The following is a 23,065-nucleotide window of genomic DNA, read 5'->3' as shown; positions in this document are numbered from 1 at the left end:
TTGCTTGTTGAGCATTTCTCTTTTTCTTACTTTTTCTCTGTCGTCTCATTCTCAAGGGCTCTTGAAGAAGACGAGAGGTTGGAGAGAGGACTAGAAATGAGGCGCAGGAAATACGGAAGTCGGAAAGAGAAGTGTGTGTTACAGTGAGGGATCCTGTGCACCTGCTTTTATACAGGACTGTCCCCCGTTAAACACTGTGCTGATGGACTAGTGAGGTGTGTGTGGACCACATCACATTAAATGATAAGGAGATTGTTACTAGATGAATTCTCATATTGAAAAGTTTGAGCAGCATGAATGCTCATTTCAGGGTGGATTAAAAGCTGTTTTCTTTTAGAGACATTTTTAGTCTGAAAAAGTGAAATAGATCGTAATGGTCCATATCTTCTGACAGCAGTTCTTGTTTTACAATTTTAGTGAAAATAATATACATGTTACCTTTGCAGTGTTATTATCTTATTTAACTTGTGTGTAAAGTCGATTGCTGCAGTGATTTTAAGGTATCTCAAAGATATGTAAAATAGTAGAGTGCAATTATGAATGAAGGATCAGGCAGTTTTAAAAGATTGCTGTTTTACAAAGGCATACATTTAACTAAACAAGACAAAACAGCACAAAAGCATTGGAGGAAATAAACATTTTGCCCAAAATAATTCACCCTATTAGTTATGGATATCATTTGAACAATATGATCTTAATGATGCCTCTCCAAATACCATTACAATGGTTGTCTGTTCTGTTTGAAGAACCTAATATCACAGGATATAGAAAATACAAACTGTCAAAAAGAGTATGTGCATGAATGTTGAGTGTTAGCTTTTTGTTTTAAAATATTTGAATGAAAAAAATAGGGATCGTATTTATATAACATCATTTTTCATCCATGTATGGTACAGAATGCAAAAGCAAATGTACCCTCAGCAATTCAGAAGAATTTCTCCTTTAAAAAGTGTGTGTTATAGATTTTTCGAGTGACTGGTTGTTTAGAGACTGTTTGATATTATCTCTGGCCCTGTTTACATTGTTTGAAATGTCTTTATTTGACAGTGAATTGTTTTTGAAAAGACTGATGTCAGCTAACACACCTACAGCTGACAGGTCTTTGGGAAATAAAATTGTTTTAAAATTCTGTATTGCATCCTGGTGGTAGTTGAACAGAAACACGTACAATAGTGTGTTTACAAGGAATATATGTGGTCATCATCAGTATGTGCAAAGGTTCCTACCGTCACTTGACTTCAGTAATAGAAAGTGCAGATTTAGCAGAGTTCTAGGCAGAAGTTTCAAGGGCCGGATCTCCAGCCAAAATACACTGATTCACTGTGGAATGTATCTTGTGTTAAGCAAGCATAAATGCAGGTGCGCGCACGCACGCACGCACACACACACACACACACACACACACACACACACACACACACACACACACACACACACACACACACACACACACACACACACACACACACACACATTAAAACATAATAATCTTTCTACCAACAAGGGAGTTGTAGGGAGTGTATTGAAGGGTGCTTAAGCATTGTTTTATTAAAAGAAATGTTAATTGAAGTGTTTATATAGAAACTTTTTCTATTTTTTTTATTATTTATTTTTTTCTTAATTGCTCTAAAATATTTTTTATCAAATAATAAGGGTAATTGTTAGATATTTTATTGTTTATTGGTGGTTCTATGGTTCACTTCCCTATTAAACTGAAACATCAGCACATAACCATTTCTCAAAAAATTCCATATATACCACAGTCTTGCACAACATTTCTACAAAATAAGCACTGCTTAATCAGCTACCTCGACAGTGTAATGGAACAAAAACTGGATCATTAAAGTGTGTTTTTTCCCTTTCTTTCTTCTTCTTTCTGGCAGTCACTGACTGAATACCTGAAAAAGTTCATTTAAGCAGGAATTTGTTCACGAAAAAGTCATCGAGTTGTTCCGCTGGACGCTGGACTAAGAAAGAAATATAAAACATTATTAGTAATATTAATTTCTATTGGCGTTTAAAATAAGGTTTCTTCACGTCGAGTGATTACGAACGCTTTGCAATTCTTTATAAAGAACCGAAACTATCGCTAAGGACTACTGAAGTTTGAACTGTATTCGGAAGTAATAGTGAAAACTATAATCTTTCTCTGAATAAAGGTACATTTTTTCAATATGGTTTATTTTTTATTATTCATTTCATGGATTGTCTTCGCTGATGTGTCCGCACAGCTCACACCAGTCAGAGGTAAGACATTCACAGCAGTGTGTGCTTATATTATGGGATATTATGTAAATGTGATCAACCTATATACAAGTGCGTTTCTTTTTAGAAGAAATATTTGATTCAAGCAAACAGCACAGACTACAATGGACATTCTCACCACTAAACGCTGTAAGTGACCGTTTCTTTGTAGACTATTTGAATAATTCCATAAAGGTCAGGCTTTTGTGCTCCTCAAAAAATGACTTTAACGAAGAAATTCTGTTAGACTACCTAACGTTTATTAGGCGATGTTTTATAATAGGCTACACATGTTCTAAAAAAAAAAAAAAAAAAAAAAAGTATGTGTATATATATATATATATATATATATATGTGTATACTTTCTTCCTTCAAAAACGTTTTAACAATATAGACTATATTTATATAAAATAAAAAAAATAATAATAAAAATGTAACATGTATTTATGAAAATTATGGGAAATGGATGAATATGGATATATTCATCCATATATGTTCCATATATATATATATATATATATATATATATATGCTTAATATTATTTTGGAAACCATTTTTTCAGGATTCTTTGATGAACAGGAAGTTCAAAAGAACAGCATTTATGTATAACATCATAATATTATCATGTTTTATAACATTATAAATGTTTTTAATGTTATTTTCTTGCTGAATACAATTTTTTAAAAATTATTTATACAGATAATAACTTTTTATTTTATACAGATAATAAACAAATCAAACAGAGTAACATATGTATTGTTTAATACCAGTCAATTTTTAATACTTAAAAACTGAATAATGAATCAAAATAATGATTTGCTTCTCTTTTGGTCGATGTGTGGAATGAAACACAAATGCAGCTTGGAAAGAACTATACACACTCTGTCTACCAAGCTTGTAACCCAGAATTGAATAAGGATCACAAAACACTTTGGACCAACTGGATCCCCAAACAAGATGCCCGTGAACTTTTTCTGGACCTACGTTTTGCCCAAGCGGACCAGCAGCCTCTTTCTGTCTATGTGCGAGAATCAAACGAAACGCACAATCAGTACTTCAGAAGACCAAAAAGATCACCTCTTCTCCAGATCACAGTCCAGCATCCGTTTCCTGATGCTGTTCCACAGGATGAGCACCTGAGACATGCTAAGGGCCTTAAATTGGGAAAGATCTCTCAGAAGGGCTTTCACCTGGGATTTAGCTACAGCGGCAAGTGCACTTTTATTGCTTCGATCCAGGTGTTCTTCCTGAAATGCCCAACACTTGTTTGGAACCAAATGGAATTTGAGGAAACAGCAGCAGGAGGGTTGGGGAGAGGAGTTTGTGTTAACGGTTCTGTGGAGATCAGCACCCCAAAGAGGGAATGTAACACAAATGGGACGTGGGGTCCACCGCAGGGGTTATGTGTCCCTGATACAGGATACAAGACAGACGGAAACCATTCAGAAAGTGAGACATTGTTATATTTGACCACCTAAGTAGAATCAAGAGAGAGAGAGAAAAAGAAAGAAATATGTTTAGAATTCTTATGCCGTGCAATGCATAAATTATAAACAATCTTCACAGAGAAAGCATTTTCTGAATGGTACAAAAAATCCTTAGAATCCCTAAAGCATTTGAAATGGCACCTTTGATAAAGCAAAATGCTTGATTTTCAACTTTAACATTGCTTATAATATAATATAATATAATATAATATAATATAATATAATATAATATAATATAATATAATATAATATAATATAATATAATATAATATAATATAATATAATATAATATAATATAATAGTTTTATGCTCACCAAGGCTTTTAAATATTTTTTTTAAAATACATTTTTATTTTACCTAAGTGTTCAGTGTCACATGATACTTTAGAAATCCTTCTAATATGCCGATTTTTATGCCATAGTAAAAACCACTCAGAGCATCTTAGTAGTGCCCTGGCAATAGTACACAACACCCTGGCATCATAGAAAGGATTTTTGACTTTGTCCTTAAAATGTAGTGTTAGTTTTTATGTTTGCAGTGATATATAGAGTGCTGATATTGTATGCTGTGTTTTTGTTTCAGTAAGACCTCCAGTAAACCTGTTCTCCGCTCCTGACTCTATAGCTGATTCCAGCCTGGGACCCTCTTCTGTCCTAACTGCTGGTCTAGTGTGTTCTGTTCTGGTTTTTCTCATTCTCATTGCTGTTGTGTTCATCTTTGTAAGGCGTCACAATAACTCATCAAAAACTCAAATAAAAAACAAATACAAATTTTCAATCCATTCCAACACAAATAAAACATAAACAATTCAAAATCTTTCAAAATCTTTTGGAATAATGGTCAGTGCATAAAATTAAAAATTTTAGCATGGCAATGTTTTTTTTTCTGTTTAGGGCAAGTGAATATATCTGTATTGCATAAAATAGATTGTTTGCTGCTTTGTGTGTATGTGTTCAGTGGAGGTCAAGAAACAGAGCCCTTATCCAGATCTGGTGTGACTCAATATCGACGTACTCAAGAACTAGTATACACTGCTCATCCGGAGCTAATCAACAGTGAGTCTACTTCTGTTTTCACCATGTGAAAATTTTCATTCCAATTGTGAGTTTATATATCAGAGTTCATGCTTTTCTTCTCAGAAATGCATGTTATAAACAAATCTGAGTTTATATCTCACACTTTTTTTTGTTTGTTTTTGTGCTCAGAATTGCTGAGAATAAATCAAAATTGTGAGATATACTCACTCAGAAAAGCCTTATTGTGAGATCACCATTTTAATCATTTTGTCATGTTGTGGAAACAGGCTTCTATATTTTCTCCTATGTCATACAGAAATATAAATAGAAACAATTCTATTTACAAAAATAGATTTTAACATTCATTAAGAGTAGACTATAAAGCCATAAAATGAATGTGAATAGATTAATTTATAATCTGGGGTCATGCAAATCCCTATGAAAGCTCATGAAGTATTTGAGGTCACTGTCCAGTTCTGTATTAAAATGATGATTTTCATTCAGTTTGTAGGATGAGCAGCTGTGATCAGAGCGGTGATTGTAGGCCTTGTCCTCCCAGAAGTACAACACTTGGAGAGGAAGTGTCTCAGCGTGACAATGGATATGAACAGCTGCATACTGACCGACCTCAGCACGAATCCACAAGTACGTTTGAGTGAGAAGTCAGTTTTGCAATTCATTCCCGTCATCTATACATTCAAATTTCCGACAGATCTGACTCAGACCAAGTGTTACCAACAATCATAATACTCAATAAAAGCATTAAAATAGTGTCGAAATGCATATGCTTATTTAGAAAAGGGGTTTAGAAAAGGGTAGACCTTTAGAATTTTTTTTTTCTAATTTTGAAATTTGTTTTTCCACTGTTATTCAAATAATTGACATATAATAATCTCTACACAGTTTTCATTCAATAAGAATATAAAACCAAAAAATAAATTGTGGATATATTAACTTATAATTTGGTAAGAATTATTCGGACTTCTGATAGCAGACATTTTGAGATATTTTAGATAATTTGTCATTTTTGGTTGCATGAAAGTAACTTATTTGTTATATACAGTATAACTAACTTAGACATTATTCTCTTCCTTCACTCACCATTTTTCCTGTGTCTCTGTCTTTCTGTGTCGGGATCAGTTGAGGTGTTGGAAGGAATGAGTGATAGGCTGCTGTGTGATCTTAGAGACGTGATGGTGGAACGTACAAAGTTGATAATGGGCCAAAAGCTTGGGAAAGGTATAAACAAACTCTCATCCTGATCTTTTTTTCTAGGTCTTGCAAATTTGTTTGCAAGAACATGCTTATGAAAAGGTTGAAATGCATCCATTATAATTTTTATCGGAGAGTCCTATGTAAAAAAAAAGATTTATCCAGTTTCCACAAAAATATCAACATTGATAATTATAAGAAATGTTTCTTGAGCAGCAAATCAGCATATTACAATGATTTCTGAAGGATCATGTGAAACTGAAGACTGGAGTAAAGATGAAGTTTTGCCATCACATGAACAAAAATTACATACATAATATAATATATATATATATATATATATATATATGTTTAAAAAAATCTAATTTAAAATATAAAAACAATATAACATGTAAAATATATTTCATAAAATTAAAACATATATTCAAAAAGAAAACCTTCAAAAATATTAAAAGATTGTACACTTTCCCTTACATAGTACATCCAATAAAAAAATAAAAAATAAAAATAAAATAAAAAATTGACAAAATATAAAAATTTTTTTTTATAATAAATATAAACTTTTATATAAATGTATAGAAATATACAGTATATAAAGAGTATTTAGTATTTCCTTTCAGTATTTTAACCTAACCCTTAATTGGTATTTAGAAATGTTGTGCATATAGAAAATAAAATGAAGTGATAATTTAATAACTGTTAAATTTAATTTAATAAAATACAATTAAAATTAAAAAAATAGTTTCTTTGTTCTTTTGTCAGTTAAATAAAGGTTAAAGGGAATTAACATCACAGATACTTGATTTTGATTGCATTTTACAAAACATCCTAACTGTTTTGGAATTAGGGCTGCATTTTAAAAAGGAATAATTGGATAAGGAATAATTTGATTGAAAACAGCATTTTGATTGTCATTTTGCATTCTGCAAACGGATTCTTATACTGGAATTTTTCCATCTGCAGGAGAATTTGGGGCCGTCTATGAGGGCATATTTTCCCCTCAGAAAGGACAAGATATCAGAGTGGCAGTGAAAACCTTGAAAGGTATAAAGTGTGTATATATAGCAACGAGCAAGTGATAGTAAAATACAAGATTCTGATAATAAGTTAAAAAGTATGATCTGAATTAAGTCCAAGCTTGAGACAATGCAATTTACACAATTAATTAAATCAGCCTTTTTCTTGCTGTTATGTCACTAAGCGTTTCTGTCAAATCAGGTGCAGTCCACAGTAAAGAAGATCTGGAGTCCTTCCTCAAGGAGGCAGAAATTATGAAGCATTTTGATCACGTGAATGTAGTCAGATTGCTTGGTATGTCTCTCCTGAATGAAATTATTATTTCATGCTTGAAATCTAGGCTAAAATGTATAATTTATATGTAGTTGGAAGGGAATATTTTGGATAACCTGATTTCAAAGGGCACAGACGTTTCCATGGAAACTGCTCATCTGTGGCCTGTATAGTCCTGTCCAAGGGCAAAGTGTGAACTTCCACAAGTTCCTCTGGTGATGCCTGTAGCTACACATTAACAGTGGGATACGCTTGACTTTTACCTCCTGCGTGTCTTTGACCTGCAAAATTATGGGTGGTGGTGGGGGGTGGGAGGGTTGTCTGTTCCACTGTAAGGATTAAACGGATCATAGCAACTGTAATGTGTAATAATGTAATTGGCATCTGTCCAATACTATGATGTTCAGCAGCGAGTCAAGGTCATGCAGTATGCAGTGATTGCTTTAAAGGAGCAGTGCAGCTAAAACGGAAATGATTGATAGATTGATTATATACCCTATAATTATTCACTACATCGCCTACAACATATGCATGAAGATTCTTCAAATGCTCCTGTTGTGTTTATGGGTGGGGGGTTAAAAAAATTATAATCACACTGTTTCCAATATAATGAGGATGGGTAAATAATGACTGAATGATTATTTTTTGGTTGAGGTAGATATATCCACATTACTTTCTTTTAACGTAAGAACCATTAAAAAAAAAAAAAAAGAGTGGCCGCGGCCCGTTGAATGTTGAATGTGCGAGACTTCCGGTGTCATCTGCTTCCATTTATTTTACCTGTCCAAAATGTCTATTCTGCTTGATATTGCATGCTGGTAATTGTTACTATATTATTTTAATTTATTACCGTAATAATAAACACACTGGTTTGTAACGCAAATAGTTTTTTTCCCGTTAACTTTATTATTCTACAGGTCTTACCTAATGAATCGGTAGTCTCGTGCATTCAGATAAAACAGTCTACTTCCATGTTGCTAGATAAAGGGGATGAGACAGTATTATAACTAAACTGAACATCATGGATTTTCTCTAGAGATGAATGCTACTGACAGACAAGGTTATTTATGTCCACCAGGGGTGGCACTAGAGAGGGATCCGGGGTCCTCCATCCATGTACCGCTTGTTATTCTTCCGTTCATGAAGCATGGAGATCTACACAGCTTCCTCAAAGCGACCCGCTACGGTGATATACCCATGGTCAGCCTCACACATTTACAACACCTGCTTTTGACTCTTGTTTTATATAAAGGGTTGGTTAAAATAACCACATAGCTGATTATATACATTGCGTCGTTTAAACTGGTTTCTTCTCTCCAGTTTGTGCCTTATCAGCGTCTTCTGGGTTTCATGATTGACATTGCTGCAGGAATGGAGTATCTCAGCCTTCAGGGTTTCTTACACAGAGACCTGGCTGCCCGCAATTGCATGTGAGTCCACAGGAGATCAGCAAAAAGCACATTACACAATAATGTCCTGTTAATACTTGCATTGTTTTGAGAAGAAGCCACGCCCAATGATGAATAAAATGTTTTTTCCCCATACTTACCCAGTGCTGGACTCACTCACATAGTTTGGCTTTCACAGGTTGGGGGATGATCTGCATGTCTGTGTGGCTGACTTTGGCCTGTCTAAGAACATCTATTCCAGTAACTACTACAGGCAGAAGAATATGAAAGTTAACATGCCTGTAAGGTGGATGGCTATAGAGAGTCTGTCTGACTTCTTATACACCACCAAGAGTGATGTGGTCAGTCCTATTTATGCTTCTAATGCAGTATTAATACAGTGCTTTATTTTAAAATTGATCACTGTTTTTTGTGTCTAATGTATAAATGAGTGAAATAGGTTCTTTGTCATATTACAAAGTGAACAACTGGTGAAACCTGCCAATCAGAAGAAAAAAATTTTTTTCCCTGTATAGAACATTGAGGACATTTCTGACCCTAATCCTCATAACCTTGATTAAAATGAAATAATACTAAAAATAATAATTTTAATTTATATTTATTTAATTGCAGTGTTTTGCAGTGAAGGAATAGTTCACTCAAAAATGAAAACCAGTGGATGCTCTACAGTGAATGGGTGCCGTCAGAATGACAGTCCAAACAGCTGATAAAAACATCACATTAATCCAATCCATCAACTAACATCCTATGGATTGGAAATCTGCATGTTTGTAAGAAGCAAATCATTGAGACATTTTTAACCGTCTAAAATATGAGTTCTCTATCTGCAATATTGCTTTCTTCAGTAAAAAGCTGTCTTATCTGAATCAGGAGAGAAATGTTTTACAATTATGCCGCTTTTGACTTCACAAGATGTTAATTGACAGACTGGAGTTGTATAGATGGGTTGTGGATTATTATGATGTTTTTAGCAGCTTTTTGGACTCTCATTCTGACGGCACCCATTCACTGCAGAGGATGCTTTGTTTAGCAAGTGATGCAATGACACATTTCTCCAAATCAGATCTGATAGAGAAACAAATTATTCCTTTAATCAGAATCATCAATCAGAATAATAAGAGTTTTTAAAAAAAATACTTAAACACACAGTTAAACACAAACTGTTTGAGTGGATATGGTCCTAAAAATAGTTTCTTATATATAAAATATATTTTTTGTTTGTGTGTGAGAAAAAACTGTGGGAAACTCTGTGGGAAAAATATGACCTGGATATGTGTTTTTTTTTTTTTTTTTATCAAATTTTCCCACCAAAAATATTATACCTTATGTCTCACAGTGGTCTTTTGGAATAACCATGTGGGAGATCACATCCAGAGGGAAGGTGCCTTATCCAGGTATCACTGGTCATGATCTCCTGGACTTCCTGGAAAATGGACACCGTCTCAAACAAGGGGACAATGACAGTAAATTGTAAGCACATTTTTCATCAAAACATCACAAAAAGTAGCACTGAAAACATGTAATGATTATTTATAGACAATTCTGTTTTATCAGGAATCTGTGACTAAACTGTTTATTGCAAGACTAATGAAATCAGTAGCAAAAGTTTAGGTCTGTTTTAAGAATCCTCATGAGTCACGGCAGTAATGTGCGTATGCAGCTGAATTATAAATCTTTGGATATGATAATGTTTAGTGCATGCTTTAGAAGCATAAATGGCAAGAGGGGGTTTTTAAACTGCAGATCTGGAAGATGATTCATTCTAGTGCTCTCTTTGCTGCTCTCTTTCTCCATTTTCCTTTGACTCTTCCTCTGTCAGATATGAGCTTATGTTGAGCTGCTGGCACAGAGATCCCTCTCAGAGGCCAGGATTTGGAGAGCTGGGCCAAAACCACAAATCACTTATCTACCACCCCCCAACACCAGCGAAAACACCGAAAATACACACTACATCAACCTGGGTCTGGAGGCAGCCAGTGATCACCAGGACAGCGCAGAGAGCCTGGAGCCTGAGGTGGAGAGGATGATGTAAGCGACATATACCTGCCTAAACCAGTGGGTGGCTTTGTGCTTTTCTAGATCCGTGAGAGAAGAGAAGGAAAAGGATGAGAAGGAAGACCTGCTGTGCATTACAATTTAATATGAGAAAGTAGTCCACAATATGCATTTATTAACAAATATTTGAAGTATTATGGTGAGATTTCGGTTTTCAGAAATGACATAAAAGTACACATTGCTAGAAGTACATATGAGAATTCATATTTATCAAAACATACACTATGTATTTCTCAAAACATATAATATTGTGATTCAAATTTTTATTTTTCTACTTTTTTCTACACTGTAGCCTATATATATATATATATATATATATATATATATATATATATATATATATATATAATTTTGAAATTTGTAAAAATTAGATATTTCAATTAATATAGGATTTAATACACTTGTAACAATTTTATACATAAATATATATACATACATACACACACACACACACACACACACACAAAAAAAAAAACACACACACATATATATATATATACAGTATATAGAATATAGAGTGCATCTCAATAAATTACAATGTCATGGAAAAGTTCATTTATTTCAGTAATTCAACTCAAATTGAGAAACTCGTGTATTAAATAAATTCAATGCACACAGACTGAAGTAGTTAAAAGTCTTTGGTTCTTTTAATTGTGATGATTTTGACTCACATTTAACAAAAACCCAACAATTCACTATCTCAACAAATTAGAACATGGTGACATCAGCTTATCAACTCAAAACACCTGCAAAGGTTTCCTGAGCCTTCAAAATGGTCTCTCAGTTTAGTTCACTAGGCTACACAATCATGGGGAAGACTGCGGATCTGACAGTTGTCCAGAAGACAATCATTGACACCCTTCACAAGGAGGGTAAGCCACATACATTCTTTTCCAAAGAAGCTGGCTATTCACAGAGTGCTGTATCCAAGCATGTTAACAGAAAGTTGAGTGGAAGAAAAAAGTGAGGAAGAAAAAGATGCACAACCAACCGAGAGAACCGCAGCCATGTGAGGATTGTCAAGCAAAACTGATTCAAGAATTTGAGTGAACTTCACAAGCAATGGACTGAGGCTGGGGTCAAGGCATCAAGAGCCACCACACACAGACACAGTGTCAAGGAATTTGGCTACAGTTGTCGTATTCCTCTTGTTAAGCCACTCCTGAAACACAGACAACGTCAGTGGTGTCTTACCTGGCCTAAGGAGAAGAAGAACTGGACTGTTGCCCAGTGGTCCAAAGTCCTCTTTTCAGATGAGAGCAAGTTTTGTATTTCATTTTGGAAACCAGGTCCTAGAGTCTGGAGGAAGGATGGAGAAGCTCATAGCCCAAGCTGCTTTAAGTCCAGTGTTAAGTTTCCACAGTCTGTGATGATTTGGGGTGCAGTGTCATCTGCTGGTGTTGGTCCATTGTGTTTTTTGAAAACTAAAGTCACTGCAACCATTTACTAAGAAATTACTTCATGCTTCCTTCTGCTGACCAGCTTTTTGAAGATGCTGATTTCATTTTCCAGCAGGATTTGGCACCTGCCCACGCTGCCAAAAGCACCAAAAGTTGGTTAAATGACCATGGTGTTGGTGTGCTTGACTGGCCAGCAAACTCACCAGACCTGAGCCCCAGAGAGAATCTATGGAGTATTGTCAAGAGGAAAATGAGAAACAAGAGACCAAAAAATGCAGATGAGCTGAAGGCCACTGTCAAAGAAACCTGGGCTTCCATACCACCTCAGCAGTGCCACAAACTGATCACCTCCATGCCACGCCGAATTGAGGCAGTAATTAAAGCACGAGGAGCCCCTACCAAGTACTGAGTACATATACAGTAAATGAACATACTTTCCAGAAGGCCAACAATTCACTTTTCAAAAAAAAATTTTTATAATATATATATAAACTTTTTTTTTTTTTTTTGAAAAATGATATTTTATACATATGTTATCATATTGTCTGTAGAGGACACCAGGACTCCGTTTTTAAAAAATAAATAAATAAAGACATGAATAAACACGAAAAAGCAAAAAAAGTGGAATTTGTTCAAGTGGAATACTTTTTTTTTATGCCAAACTTTGAATAATGATGATTCTCAACTATGATATTAAAGATAACATATGCTTTGATATACCATTTTGCTTTATGCAATATATGTGTAAAATGTCCATAAACCAGTTTACCCATTATATATACATTCTAACTTGATAAGTTCACTTGATTAGTTGAATATCTTGAGTGTCTGGGTTACTTCTGTGAGATCGGTCCGTGATGCCACGTCATCTGATGTCACTGCCGCACCTGCGCAGCCATCTTGTACTTCGAGCGAGGGGCAGATCGGAAGGAAGGAAGAAAAGCAGAACGAAATAACAGTGTTTTGCGTTACGTGGTCAGTAATGTCCGTCAAGTGACTGAATCCAACGAGAAGACAGTGCTGAGGTGTGATCGGAGGGGCTAAATCAGAGAACGCTGCCCCAGTGCCTCGGGATCCCAGACCTACAAGTCATCCTCTTCATCATTATCGCCTCTGCTCGCAGAGAAACGAGTCCGATCTCCTGCTGAACCCGACGACAACGACACGAACACGCCATGAATCCAGAATAGTGAGTATCTGACGGACAGACTAGTGTTACGGATGTCAGTGTCTGTCTAGTCACGAAGCGTCAGTGTGAGTAGCTTTGTTTAGCCCCAACGGCTAACAGCGTCCGGAACTATCGGCGAATTCGAATGATATGTGCTCATTCAGTCTTTAATTAGACGTCTTCTTACGCTAACGAGTAGTATTATCGCTATCGCAATAATAACTGTCGTTATTTAGTGTTTATAGCACGTAATTTTAGCATTTGCCGTATTATTGCTTGACGTCAGTTTGGTGTGTTGCGTTGCGACGGAGTGACGTCATTAGTTTACGGACGCCAGGCAGAATCCAGCTGTCAGAATGGATCTCGCATGCGAGCCCATAATGCCCTTTTAAATGCAAGCACACGGTGTTTTGAACCAAATACGAGCTTGTCATTGAAGTGTCATGTGGTTTTTATTAGGCCTGTGAATTGCAGGTCAGTTTTACAGCTGGAAGAGTCGTGAGGAGGAGAAGCTTCGCATTTATTGTGTTTTTTTTTTTAAGTAGCATGCAGTCAGCTTACAAGTCTGCATACATACAGACGTCTTTATTTGAACATTTATTAATGTTGCATGAATATCCAACAGATTATTTGCTGCCACATCCATCAGCAATATTTTAAGTGCATCTATTTCACTGGCAACAATGAACACAAGCATGTTTCACACACTCCCCTGTTTGCCATTGGTCAGTTAAACAGTTAGCCCCGCCCCAATCTCTCACCATTGAGCCAATGTTGATGTGCCAGAGCTGGTCAGGAGGATGCTCAAACAAACAGATTTCACTTCCTTTCTGTGTTGAAAATGGCGAAGTTGTACACTTCCAAATGTCAGTTCCTAAGTGTGCATCCTTAATTAAATGAACTAAAATATCTGTATCAGCTTTGGCCTTTGACCGACCCACTTATATCCAATTTATGGGGTTGCGGAAAGTGTTTGACTAAAATGTACCTGTTAAAACAGAGAGCTGAACACTGAAACGCTTTACTTGTTTGAGATTACAGTTTGTGGGTATAACACCTCTTGTTTTTCTCTTGACACATGCAAGCGCTCTTTGTATCATTAGCATGCTGAGAGTCACGATTGCTTCACAACATTTCTTAGCCTGTCTAATGTTAGGACATGAATTCAGAACCAGAATAGGTCCCTGGTTGCGACAGTCATTGCTGGAATCAGATTGGCTCAGCTGTATTTTGAGCTGCTGGCAGGGGATACTTTGTTTATGCTGATTTTGTTTTGAACCTACTTCACCATCAGTGTGAACCAGATTCATCGCTGTTGGTTTTTGAAAATGGGAGTTGATTTTGCAACTTGTTTCCAAACCAGTTAACATTTTCGCAATACTGATGCCACTTTTTTTATTATATCAGTTTAACCTATATGATAACCCAATGTGATGTGCTGTATGATTGGTTCAAGACTATAATGTAGTGTTATTGATGTATAAACACAACGGGACAAACACCATTCCTGCAAGTCAATATGCACACAAAACTCTTTACACTCCAAGCATCTTTGTTGTTGGTCTTACTGTGTACAAAGAGTACAACGCGAATTGGTATGTTCCCATGAGCCAAAGTACTTTAGGCCACATGATTTACAATATGCTACCATATTGTATGCTTATCATCACTAATGTAACTATTGTAGCAGTGTTGTCATTGTTAATGAAAACTAAAAGTATTAAAAACCGCTTTTGTTAATTGAAATGAAGCATGGATAAAGTAAAAAAAAAAAAAAAAAAATAGATGAAAAACGTAAAAAATGTAAACAAAAACTAGAAATGAAACTGAATGAATTAAAATAAGTTGAAGTAAATAGAGGTAATAATTAATTAAAACTGTAGTAGTTTATAAATATTTAATACTAACATAACGCTCTATGGAATAATAAAATAAAACTTGAGGTATTATTTTATTTTAATAAAACATTTGACTTGTAATTGTCCTAAGATACAAAGTTTGAATTTACATTCAAAACTGAAATACGATCATGTTGATGTATTTTAATGTATTTGTTTCGTTTTCGTGAAAAAAGAATGACTGAATTATGAAAACAAACTAAAATTAAAATGAAAACTGAAAATATAACAAATAAAGGTTATTCAAAATATGAATAGTATATAAATAATACTAAATGGACACTGTATGGAGTTCTACCTCTTTAGGTATTTAAAATGGTATAGTAACCCTTTTGACTTGTAAATGTCATACGATATAAAGTTTAAGTTGATCTTCAAAACTGAAATATATTCATATTGGTGTATTAAATGTATTACTGTTGTTTTTCTTAATTTTAGTGACTACTTGTTCAAACTGCTCCTCATCGGTGACTCTGGAGTCGGGAAGTCGTGTCTGCTGTTGAGATTTGCTGTGAGTACAGGCACACATGGGTTGTTTTGTCAGCTTTTGCTCATAAACATGAATTAAAAATCAACTGAAAACATGCAGTCTGCAAATGGTATAGAACTAACAATGTATTTTATAGTAGATGTAATATATCCACAAATGTAAATCTGTTTTCATTCTCTTTTCTGTTTGTCTTTGCTCCTGCAGGATGACACATACACTGAGAGCTACATCAGCACCATAGGCGTGGACTTCAAGATCCGCACCATTGAACTCGATGGCAAAACCATTAAGCTACAGATTGTAAGTCTATACATTCTCCATCACAACACTAATTTTTCACACGTTCTATGATAGCATGTCAGTCTCTAGTATGCACACCAGTACATGATGATGACCTGCTTTCTTGGTACAGTAGATGAATCTAGTAACTCATTACATTGTACATGTGAAAATGGGCCCAAAGCTTTATTAGAAACATGCATAGTTTGATTACTTTCTTTTTCTTTCTCATAGTGGGATACTGCAGGGCAAGAAAGATTTCGAACCATCACCTCCAGTTACTACCGAGGGGCTCACGGTATCATTGTGGTTTATGATGTCACGGATCAGGTGAGACGTCATGAGAAATTCTCCTCCCTTGTTTGACCTTAATTTAAAGGTGCTGTATGTAGGTTTGAGACCGAGTGGTTGAACTAGGTATTGCAGTCCAAATTCTAAATATCAGAGAGGGTTTTTTTCACCCGGCCCCTCCTCCTCAGACTTGAAGCACGCAGGTTGCAAGATTGATGACACCAACAGGAAAGAGCACACTTGACGATGAATGAAATTATATGCGCTGTGTTTTCCGCCAACTGGCAACCCGGGGTGCCAAATACAATTGGGTAAACTGGCAGTGGATGGTTTTCAAAAATCAAAACAAAGATTGACATTCTGGCCCAGAACGCACATTTTCAAAGGAGAATAACTGACTGTAGCATTGTTTTTCAGAAAAACAATTATGTTAACTTAGCATGGTTCTTAAATATCTGCAAACATATTGTGGTGTTTTTTTGCTTTAGTAGAGTCAAAAACTTACATACAGCACCTTTAACAAGGCACAATTTGCAGCTGAATTAATAATGAATCGTTGTCAGTAAGTCTCACAGACGTTTACCACATTTTTCTGTAGTTCTGATGCTGTATACACTGTGCTGATGATGACCTGCTTTTCAAATATGTGTGATTTTAAGTGCATTGATAAAAACACCAGTGTTATTTTAGTATTCTTATTAAAATGCATATTAATATTTTGAATTAGCATTTATTTTGATGTTTTCAGCTTTTCATTTTAATCCTAATTAGTTTTTTTCTTAGGTCCTTTTGTTTTTTTGTATTTCTATTTAGCTTTATTTTTTATTTAAATTTTAGTTTCAGTAATTTTAGTACTTATTAAATTGAAGTTAAAATGAATTAACATGGCAACATTTCTCATTTTCATTTACGTGTTCCCCCATAAGTATTTATATATTTTTTCAGCTTTTACTGAAAATGATTTTTATAGTTTTAGTTTCTAATAACAATCCAGCATATCACGGCTTTATTTTTCACATGAAAGGTTGAAATTAAGAGTTATTTTCTATTCCCTGCTTTCTCTAAAGGAATCATATAACAATGTGAAACAGTGGCTACAGGAAATAGACCGCTACGCAAGCGAGAACGTTAACAAGCTGCTGGTGGGGAACAAATGTGACCTTACCACCAAGAAAGTAGTGGACTACACAACAGCCAAGGTATTGATGTGTCAAAATAGACACATCTAATCTGCATTCGTTTCTGATTTGAAATCTCTGTTCCCTTTTTTATCAAAACTAGTGGACTTTTCAAGCCCAATTGCTTCCCATTTTTGTGACATTGGTAGAACAATAATGCACTTAGCCCTACTAATACTGCTGCAGATGCTAAGGGTTAGAGATTTGAATAAACCTTAACTTAATGTTTAACCAGCCTTGCACCATTTGTTTTCTGGACATGAATGAGACATCAAAAAGTGAAACTTGTTCTAAGCGCTTTGATTTAGACTTGCATTTGCAAGAGACCAGGGGGCTGTTTCATAAAACTAGTTTACCAAATAAGCCAGGCTTATTTCAGTTATTTTGACTTCTTGTCACTTGATTTGGTTTCCGAAAGCAAAATTACCATAGCTCAAGCTCAGTCGCTGTGGCAACTTATGCTGGGAAACTAACCTGGTCCTTAGCAGGCTAAGCTGAGCTCCTCTAACACTGACCAATAGGAACGCATTGATATCACCACTGCAATGACTTTCTCGCATAAAATTAGTTGACTTTATTATTAGTCCAAAAACAAAAGTGTACAGAAAATGCAACTTAAATAATCAAATATATAAAAATATAGGCTACAGCCAACTGTATTTAATGTATTGTGTCCAAAATGTAATGACCTTTTTTTAAGATGAAAACATTTTAAAGTGGTTGCTACTTGCGCATTCAGTTGATCAGCAGTTTCTAGCAATGCAGCCTTTTTCTCGGGTTTTATGACAACTGTACCTTTTATGGTTATTAGTAGAACATCAAAAACATTACAATGCAAAATTGCTCTTTAAAGCATTAAAAACACTAAATTATAAGTTAAAATCAATAGCTATGGTTTCATCCAACGATTCGAATTTAACTTATGCGCAAAACTGGAATATTGCATAAAACATATGCGAATAAAGCACCGTTTCCATCCAACAAGTCACAGAGAACAAAATCGTCACTTCCTGGTAAACTGTGGAACTAAATATCACTAAGAATATAGGAGAAGCCACTGAATGTAATATTTTTCATATTAATTACTTGCACCTCAGAGCGAGCAGACGTAACACAATAAATGCTGTCAATGCTTTCGGAGGTGGATGCTGATGTTTGGGAACGCTGTCATGTAAGACAATTAGACAGAAATACTTTAACGACAGACTTTGCTCAGGCATTTCAGAATCACCAAAACAACAAATAGATGCCGTGAACGAGATCGGTCCACTGTTAGTCAAGTTATCCCATCTCATAACGCAAAGTCACATGACTTTTTCGATGTGCATGGAGGAATTTATTTGGTAAATGTGTTTCCATCGTAGTTTATGCACATTTTTCTCATGGGATAAAAAGTTTATCCTACTCAAATGTGCGCATATGTTTCTTTAAATTCACATTTTTAGAATTTATGCGCATCTTGGCGTTTCCGTCCAGAGTTTTTTTTTTTACGCCATATTCCAAAATGCGCCCAAAAATAGGTGGATGGAAACAGCTAATGAATTAAAAATGAAAATAAATAATAGAAATCAGACTACATTTTAACTGATAAGAAGAATACACATTTAACTAATTTGAGCTAGTAATTAGGGCTGTGTTAGCCAGCTTAAATTTGATTTACAGTTACTGCTATATATATAATACACTTATATGTAGAATTAAGATTCTACATTTGTCACATTTAATGTCCAACAACAAATATTTTAGCAGAATGTATATTTTACTCCGAATTATTGTGCTATTGTATTTAGCGTGCATGTGCCCAGCAGTGCTCGTTCACTCGCGAAGCCTTGCCCACACCTGACAGAAAAATGGATATATTTGCATGACTTCCTAACATGTACATGTGAAAAATATAACCCTAAACAAAATACACCAGGTCACCTATCACCTTCAAACCAACTACCACCTTCAAAGTTACTGCTTTCTGTTGGTCAATACAGTGAATTTGCATAAAAATCTTGAATCCATCGGCGCCGATAGCCTGACATAGCCAGTGCGCTGACATATGACGCTGTTGTGTTACAGTCGTCCCGAGTTCAAATCCCAGGTCGAGGACCTTTCCCAACACAACCCCACCACATCGCTTCCTGTCTTCTCTAAACTATCCTATTGAAATAAAGGCAAAAATAAATCTTAAATCCAATGCAAAATCTGCAAGGAGAAGTCTTTCTTCCTCATGCAAAATTCCTGATTGCATGGATAACTGGATTTCACCTACAAAAATTCACAGAACAACCGTAAATGTGATCATAGCTTTATGATGTGAAATTTTTAACAGGCATGGACCGTTCAAATTTTCATCCGGCCAAACAAATATGACAAAAATCTTTATTAGCATGTAATTGTGCAAGAAAATGACCTTTTTCAGTTACTTGAGTCTTGAATACAGTCAATAAAGCTTAGGTTGGGCAAAAAAAAAAAAAAAAAAATTTTATTTTTTTTTTTCACTCTGATTTCTTTTTATCTTAAAGGAATTTGCTGACTCTTTAGCAATCCCCTTCCTTGAGACGAGCGCTAAGAATGCAACGAATGTGGAGCAGGCCTTCATGACTATGGCTGCTGAGATCAAGAAGCGCATGGGCCCTGGAGCGACAACCGGAGGAGACAAGCCCAACCTGAAGATCGAGAGCACTCCTGTGCGGCAGTCTGGCGGCGGCTGCTGTTGAAGAGCCTGAGCGTGCACACACACATACACACACACACACACAACCATCCCTTTCCTTCTCAAACGCATTTTCTCACACACACCAAAAAAAAAAATGCATTCTCATGGGAGGAACCACTGCATTAAGAGCCAACATCTAACAGCCTCACGGCTTCATTTATGACACCATAGTCTTCTTGTTTTTATTCTCCTTAGCCTTTCCTTTTGTGTAAGACACCTCACCCCTTTTTCCTCCCTGTGCACATTAATAACCCCACCCACATCCATAACCCCGCCCTCTGTACTTAAAGTCCAGGATGGAGTTTTAGTACATTCATATGTCCAAATACAGAAACAAATGAGAGCAGATCTAGGGGCGAATCTCACATCCTCCTTTTAAACAACTAGCGAGGTTGCGTTAAGAACGTTAATCCGTCTCTCTAGTATTTCTAATTCTCTCACACGTCGTCACTTGAATGAGGTTTTGTGGGCGAAAGCATGGCTTCTGAGACTGAATCGACAGGAAGTCAACTGCAAAGTCGGCAATATTCTAAACTTGTTCTCATCCTACTAGTATATTATTGTTATTATGGTGATTTTTAAGACTGATATCTGTTTTGTTTTTTCTGTAGGTTTTTGTTTTTTCTAATGAAGGCTTGTACAAAGGCTTACTGCTGTCATTGATATAGACTGGTCAGGGAAGGGGCGGATAGGGATGTTTTTTTTTGTTCATAATCTGGATTTTGGGGGTCTAGGCTTTAGGCTGGTCGATGAAAGCTACTGTTCCCTCTATTACCTCAATGACCTCTGCTACTTTTGAGTGTTCGGCCATCACAGGTTCAATATGAATGCACGAACACCATCTTGACACATTGAGGTTGTTTCTTCGTCTGGTCAGCAGTTTTGTGTCTTTGGTTTGAAACCTCAGATCTATAATTTGGTGTCGTTTTACCATTTTATTGAGCCAGACTTCCAATCCATAGTCGTCGCTGCTGCCAAAAACGGTCCATCATGCAATGTGTGTGCGCTTTGTATTTATTTACATATGGTAAATATATTTACATATTTGTGGAGGGCCTTAATTTTCCCACAGATGAAAGCATGGTAGTTCCATGGATCCGGTTTAGTGTGCTGTGTGTTTGTGTGGGAATATTGTGTATTACATCTAGGAATATTGGGACTGACTGGTCCAGCGCAGGAGACCGGATATGACCTCCCATGTTCTTTAATGAGAAATATCCATACACTTAGATTCTAGCTTTCAAATCTACCTACAGATGGATCTGTAAAGGTCTAGAAGCTCATTTAGATGTTGCCTTAAGTGATCAAAGAGGTTTATATGCTCCTGCGCTCTTCTCCATATGGTTGCAACTCAATCTTATCAGCATTTTCAAACAAACAACAACAAAAAAAAAACTGCAAATGATTGGTCTGATGACAGTGTTTTTGACCTGGCTGTTTTATTATGTACAACGTGGATCTTGAAAACGTAGAGTTTGTGAACTTGGTTAGTATTAGTGCATCATTTGATCTTAACTAGTCTCACCATCGTGATATTAGATCACTTTCGCGCACTGAACCAGTCTAATCTAGTTTTACATCTGCTGATGCTAACGTAACCGCACATACTTGTCACTAATATTGTGTGCTGGATTTGCTTGTACTATTTTGTATGTGAACTGGTAGCGTTGGGATGGAGGGAGCAGTAGCAGGGATATGGGTGCATGTGCAATGGCTGGGGAGGAGGGACGAGTAAGGGGCAACTGCGTTTGGGAACATTCCTTTGATTTTAAAACCGGTCCGTCGTGGATCCCGTGTTACGTCTATGTGAAAAATCAAGTCTCATTTAAACCTGCACTCATTCACACACTAAACAAGTGCTTCTTTGGGATGCATTTGGAAAGGTCATTGTTTTCTCAGAACGTCTACTGTCTTGCGATCTATGAATTTTGTGGTAATGTGTGGGGTTATCGGAAAGATGAAGGGTATGGGGTGGGGGGTGGTTACTTATGAATTGGATGGAGCGTTCTTATACTTTTCGTCTTTTTACTTTTTACCCATGTCATTTGCACATCTCATTTTTTGAATTAAGACACGGTGATGGTAAAATGGCCAGCACCTCTTTAGTAGTTTCCCTGTCTAATATACACACTCTTTCTCTATCCCTCTTTGCTTGCTCACCCCGGTGCTGTTTCAAAGCTGGGTTTGATCTTGTTTTCTCTTTTCTGTACATATTATAAATATATATAATAAAATGATCAACATGAGACTTAAAGATGACTTTTCCTGCTTGCTTTTCTGTTGTGTCGAGTGAAATACTGCGTGGGTGGTGAGGTAAGTATCACTTCCTGTGTTCGCTGGAAATTTGATGACTTATCATTTTGAATGTTGAATCGCATAAAACCTGTCAGGAACATGTCTGTGGCAATTACAAAATATGTAATTTTTAATAATAAAAATCATTTTGTCTGGACTGGATGATTCTCATTACTCTGTTACAGTATAATGTACAATGTAATGAGAATCGTTATTTAGAATGATGAGAATTACAGACAAATTCGACAGTAAAACATCTGGACCTATTATAGTAATGATAATTGGTGAGTGAAATGTGGCTGGTTGTCATGAAAATAATTTCAAAATTTAAAAAAAAAAAGTTTTTATTTAATATTTTATTTTTTTATAAAATATACATTTTTATTATTCTATTTTGTTTTTTGGGTAAAATATGACCAGGTCATAAATTTTTTACATTTGCCAATTAAGCTAAATAATCTGCCTTTTATATATATATATATATATATATATATATATATATATATATATATATATATATATATATATATATATATATATATATATTGTTTATATTGAATAGGCATTTTTAAACTTATATAAAAAATATATTTTAACATCTTTTTTTAATTCTAATTTTCTACGTGTATTTCTATATAGCTTTAA

At 35.5% G+C, this 23,065-nt stretch overlaps 3 protein-coding genes across 14 annotated transcripts in view; all 3 read left to right on the top strand.

Annotated features, from left to right (window-relative positions):
- ehbp1l1a (EH domain binding protein 1-like 1a) overlaps window positions 1-418 on the top strand; it is a 37,470-nt gene extending 37,052 nt beyond the window's left edge. For all 12 annotated transcript variants that reach the window (XM_042727115.1, XM_042727117.1, XM_042727116.1 and 9 more), the window contains one exon: window positions 57-418. In XM_042727115.1, the coding sequence (XP_042583049.1) occupies window positions 57-147 (91 nt within the window). In that variant the 3' untranslated portion in view covers window positions 148-418. The remainder of the gene's footprint in view (window positions 1-56) is intronic.
- A 1,389-nt stretch (window positions 419-1,807) lies between these two features.
- si:ch73-40a2.1 (ephrin type-A receptor 5) lies at window positions 1,808-10,799 on the top strand. Its single transcript, XM_042726733.1, has 15 exons — window positions 1,808-2,247; window positions 2,333-2,394; window positions 3,085-3,694; window positions 4,315-4,465; window positions 4,684-4,787; window positions 5,253-5,393; window positions 5,889-5,987; window positions 6,924-7,004; window positions 7,179-7,271; window positions 8,329-8,450; window positions 8,571-8,680; window positions 8,838-9,000; window positions 9,996-10,129; window positions 10,479-10,673; window positions 10,739-10,799. The coding sequence occupies exons 1-15, from the start codon at window positions 2,175-2,177 to the stop codon at window positions 10,797-10,799; spliced, it is 2,199 nt and encodes a 732-aa protein (XP_042582667.1). The 5' UTR covers window positions 1,808-2,174.
- Window positions 10,800-12,983: 2,184 nt separating this feature from the next.
- On the top strand, window positions 12,984-22,379 carry rab1ba (zRAB1B, member RAS oncogene family a). The gene is made up of 6 exons (XM_019106730.2): window positions 12,984-13,303; window positions 15,619-15,691; window positions 15,875-15,970; window positions 16,184-16,279; window positions 17,308-17,439; window positions 19,932-22,379. Exons 1-6 carry the CDS (start codon window positions 13,290-13,292, stop codon window positions 20,124-20,126), a joined length of 606 nt encoding a protein of 201 aa, XP_018962275.1. The 5' UTR covers window positions 12,984-13,289; the 3' UTR covers window positions 20,127-22,379.
- The last annotated feature ends 686 nt before the right edge of the window (window positions 22,380-23,065 follow it).

This window comes from Cyprinus carpio, chromosome B7 (genome assembly GCF_018340385.1).
Source record: "Cyprinus carpio isolate SPL01 chromosome B7, ASM1834038v1, whole genome shotgun sequence".
NCBI lineage: Eukaryota > Metazoa > Chordata > Actinopteri > Cypriniformes > Cyprinidae > Cyprinus > Cyprinus carpio.
The sequence above is the reverse complement of the archived record's forward strand: the minus strand, read 5'-3'. Positions and strand labels throughout refer to the sequence as shown.

Bases quoted from the DNA above. Each gene is read 5' to 3' on its own strand.
- si:ch73-40a2.1 (XM_042726733.1), top strand. From the start codon at position 2,175: ATGGTTTATTTTTTATTATTCATTTCATGGATTGTCTTCGCTGATGTG. The intron at 4,466-4,683 runs TAACTCATCAAA...TTGTGTGTATGT, and splicing joins ATCTTTGTAAGGCGTCACAA to GTTCAGTGGAGGTCAAGAAA. The intron at 7,272-8,328 runs GTATGTCTCTCC...TATGTCCACCAG, and splicing joins GAATGTAGTCAGATTGCTTG to GGGTGGCACTAGAGAGGGAT.
- rab1ba (XM_019106730.2), top strand. The intron at 15,692-15,874 runs GTGAGTACAGGC...TTGCTCCTGCAG, and splicing joins GTCTGCTGTTGAGATTTGCT to GATGACACATACACTGAGAG. The intron at 17,440-19,931 runs GTATTGATGTGT...TTTATCTTAAAG, and splicing joins TGGACTACACAACAGCCAAG to GAATTTGCTGACTCTTTAGC.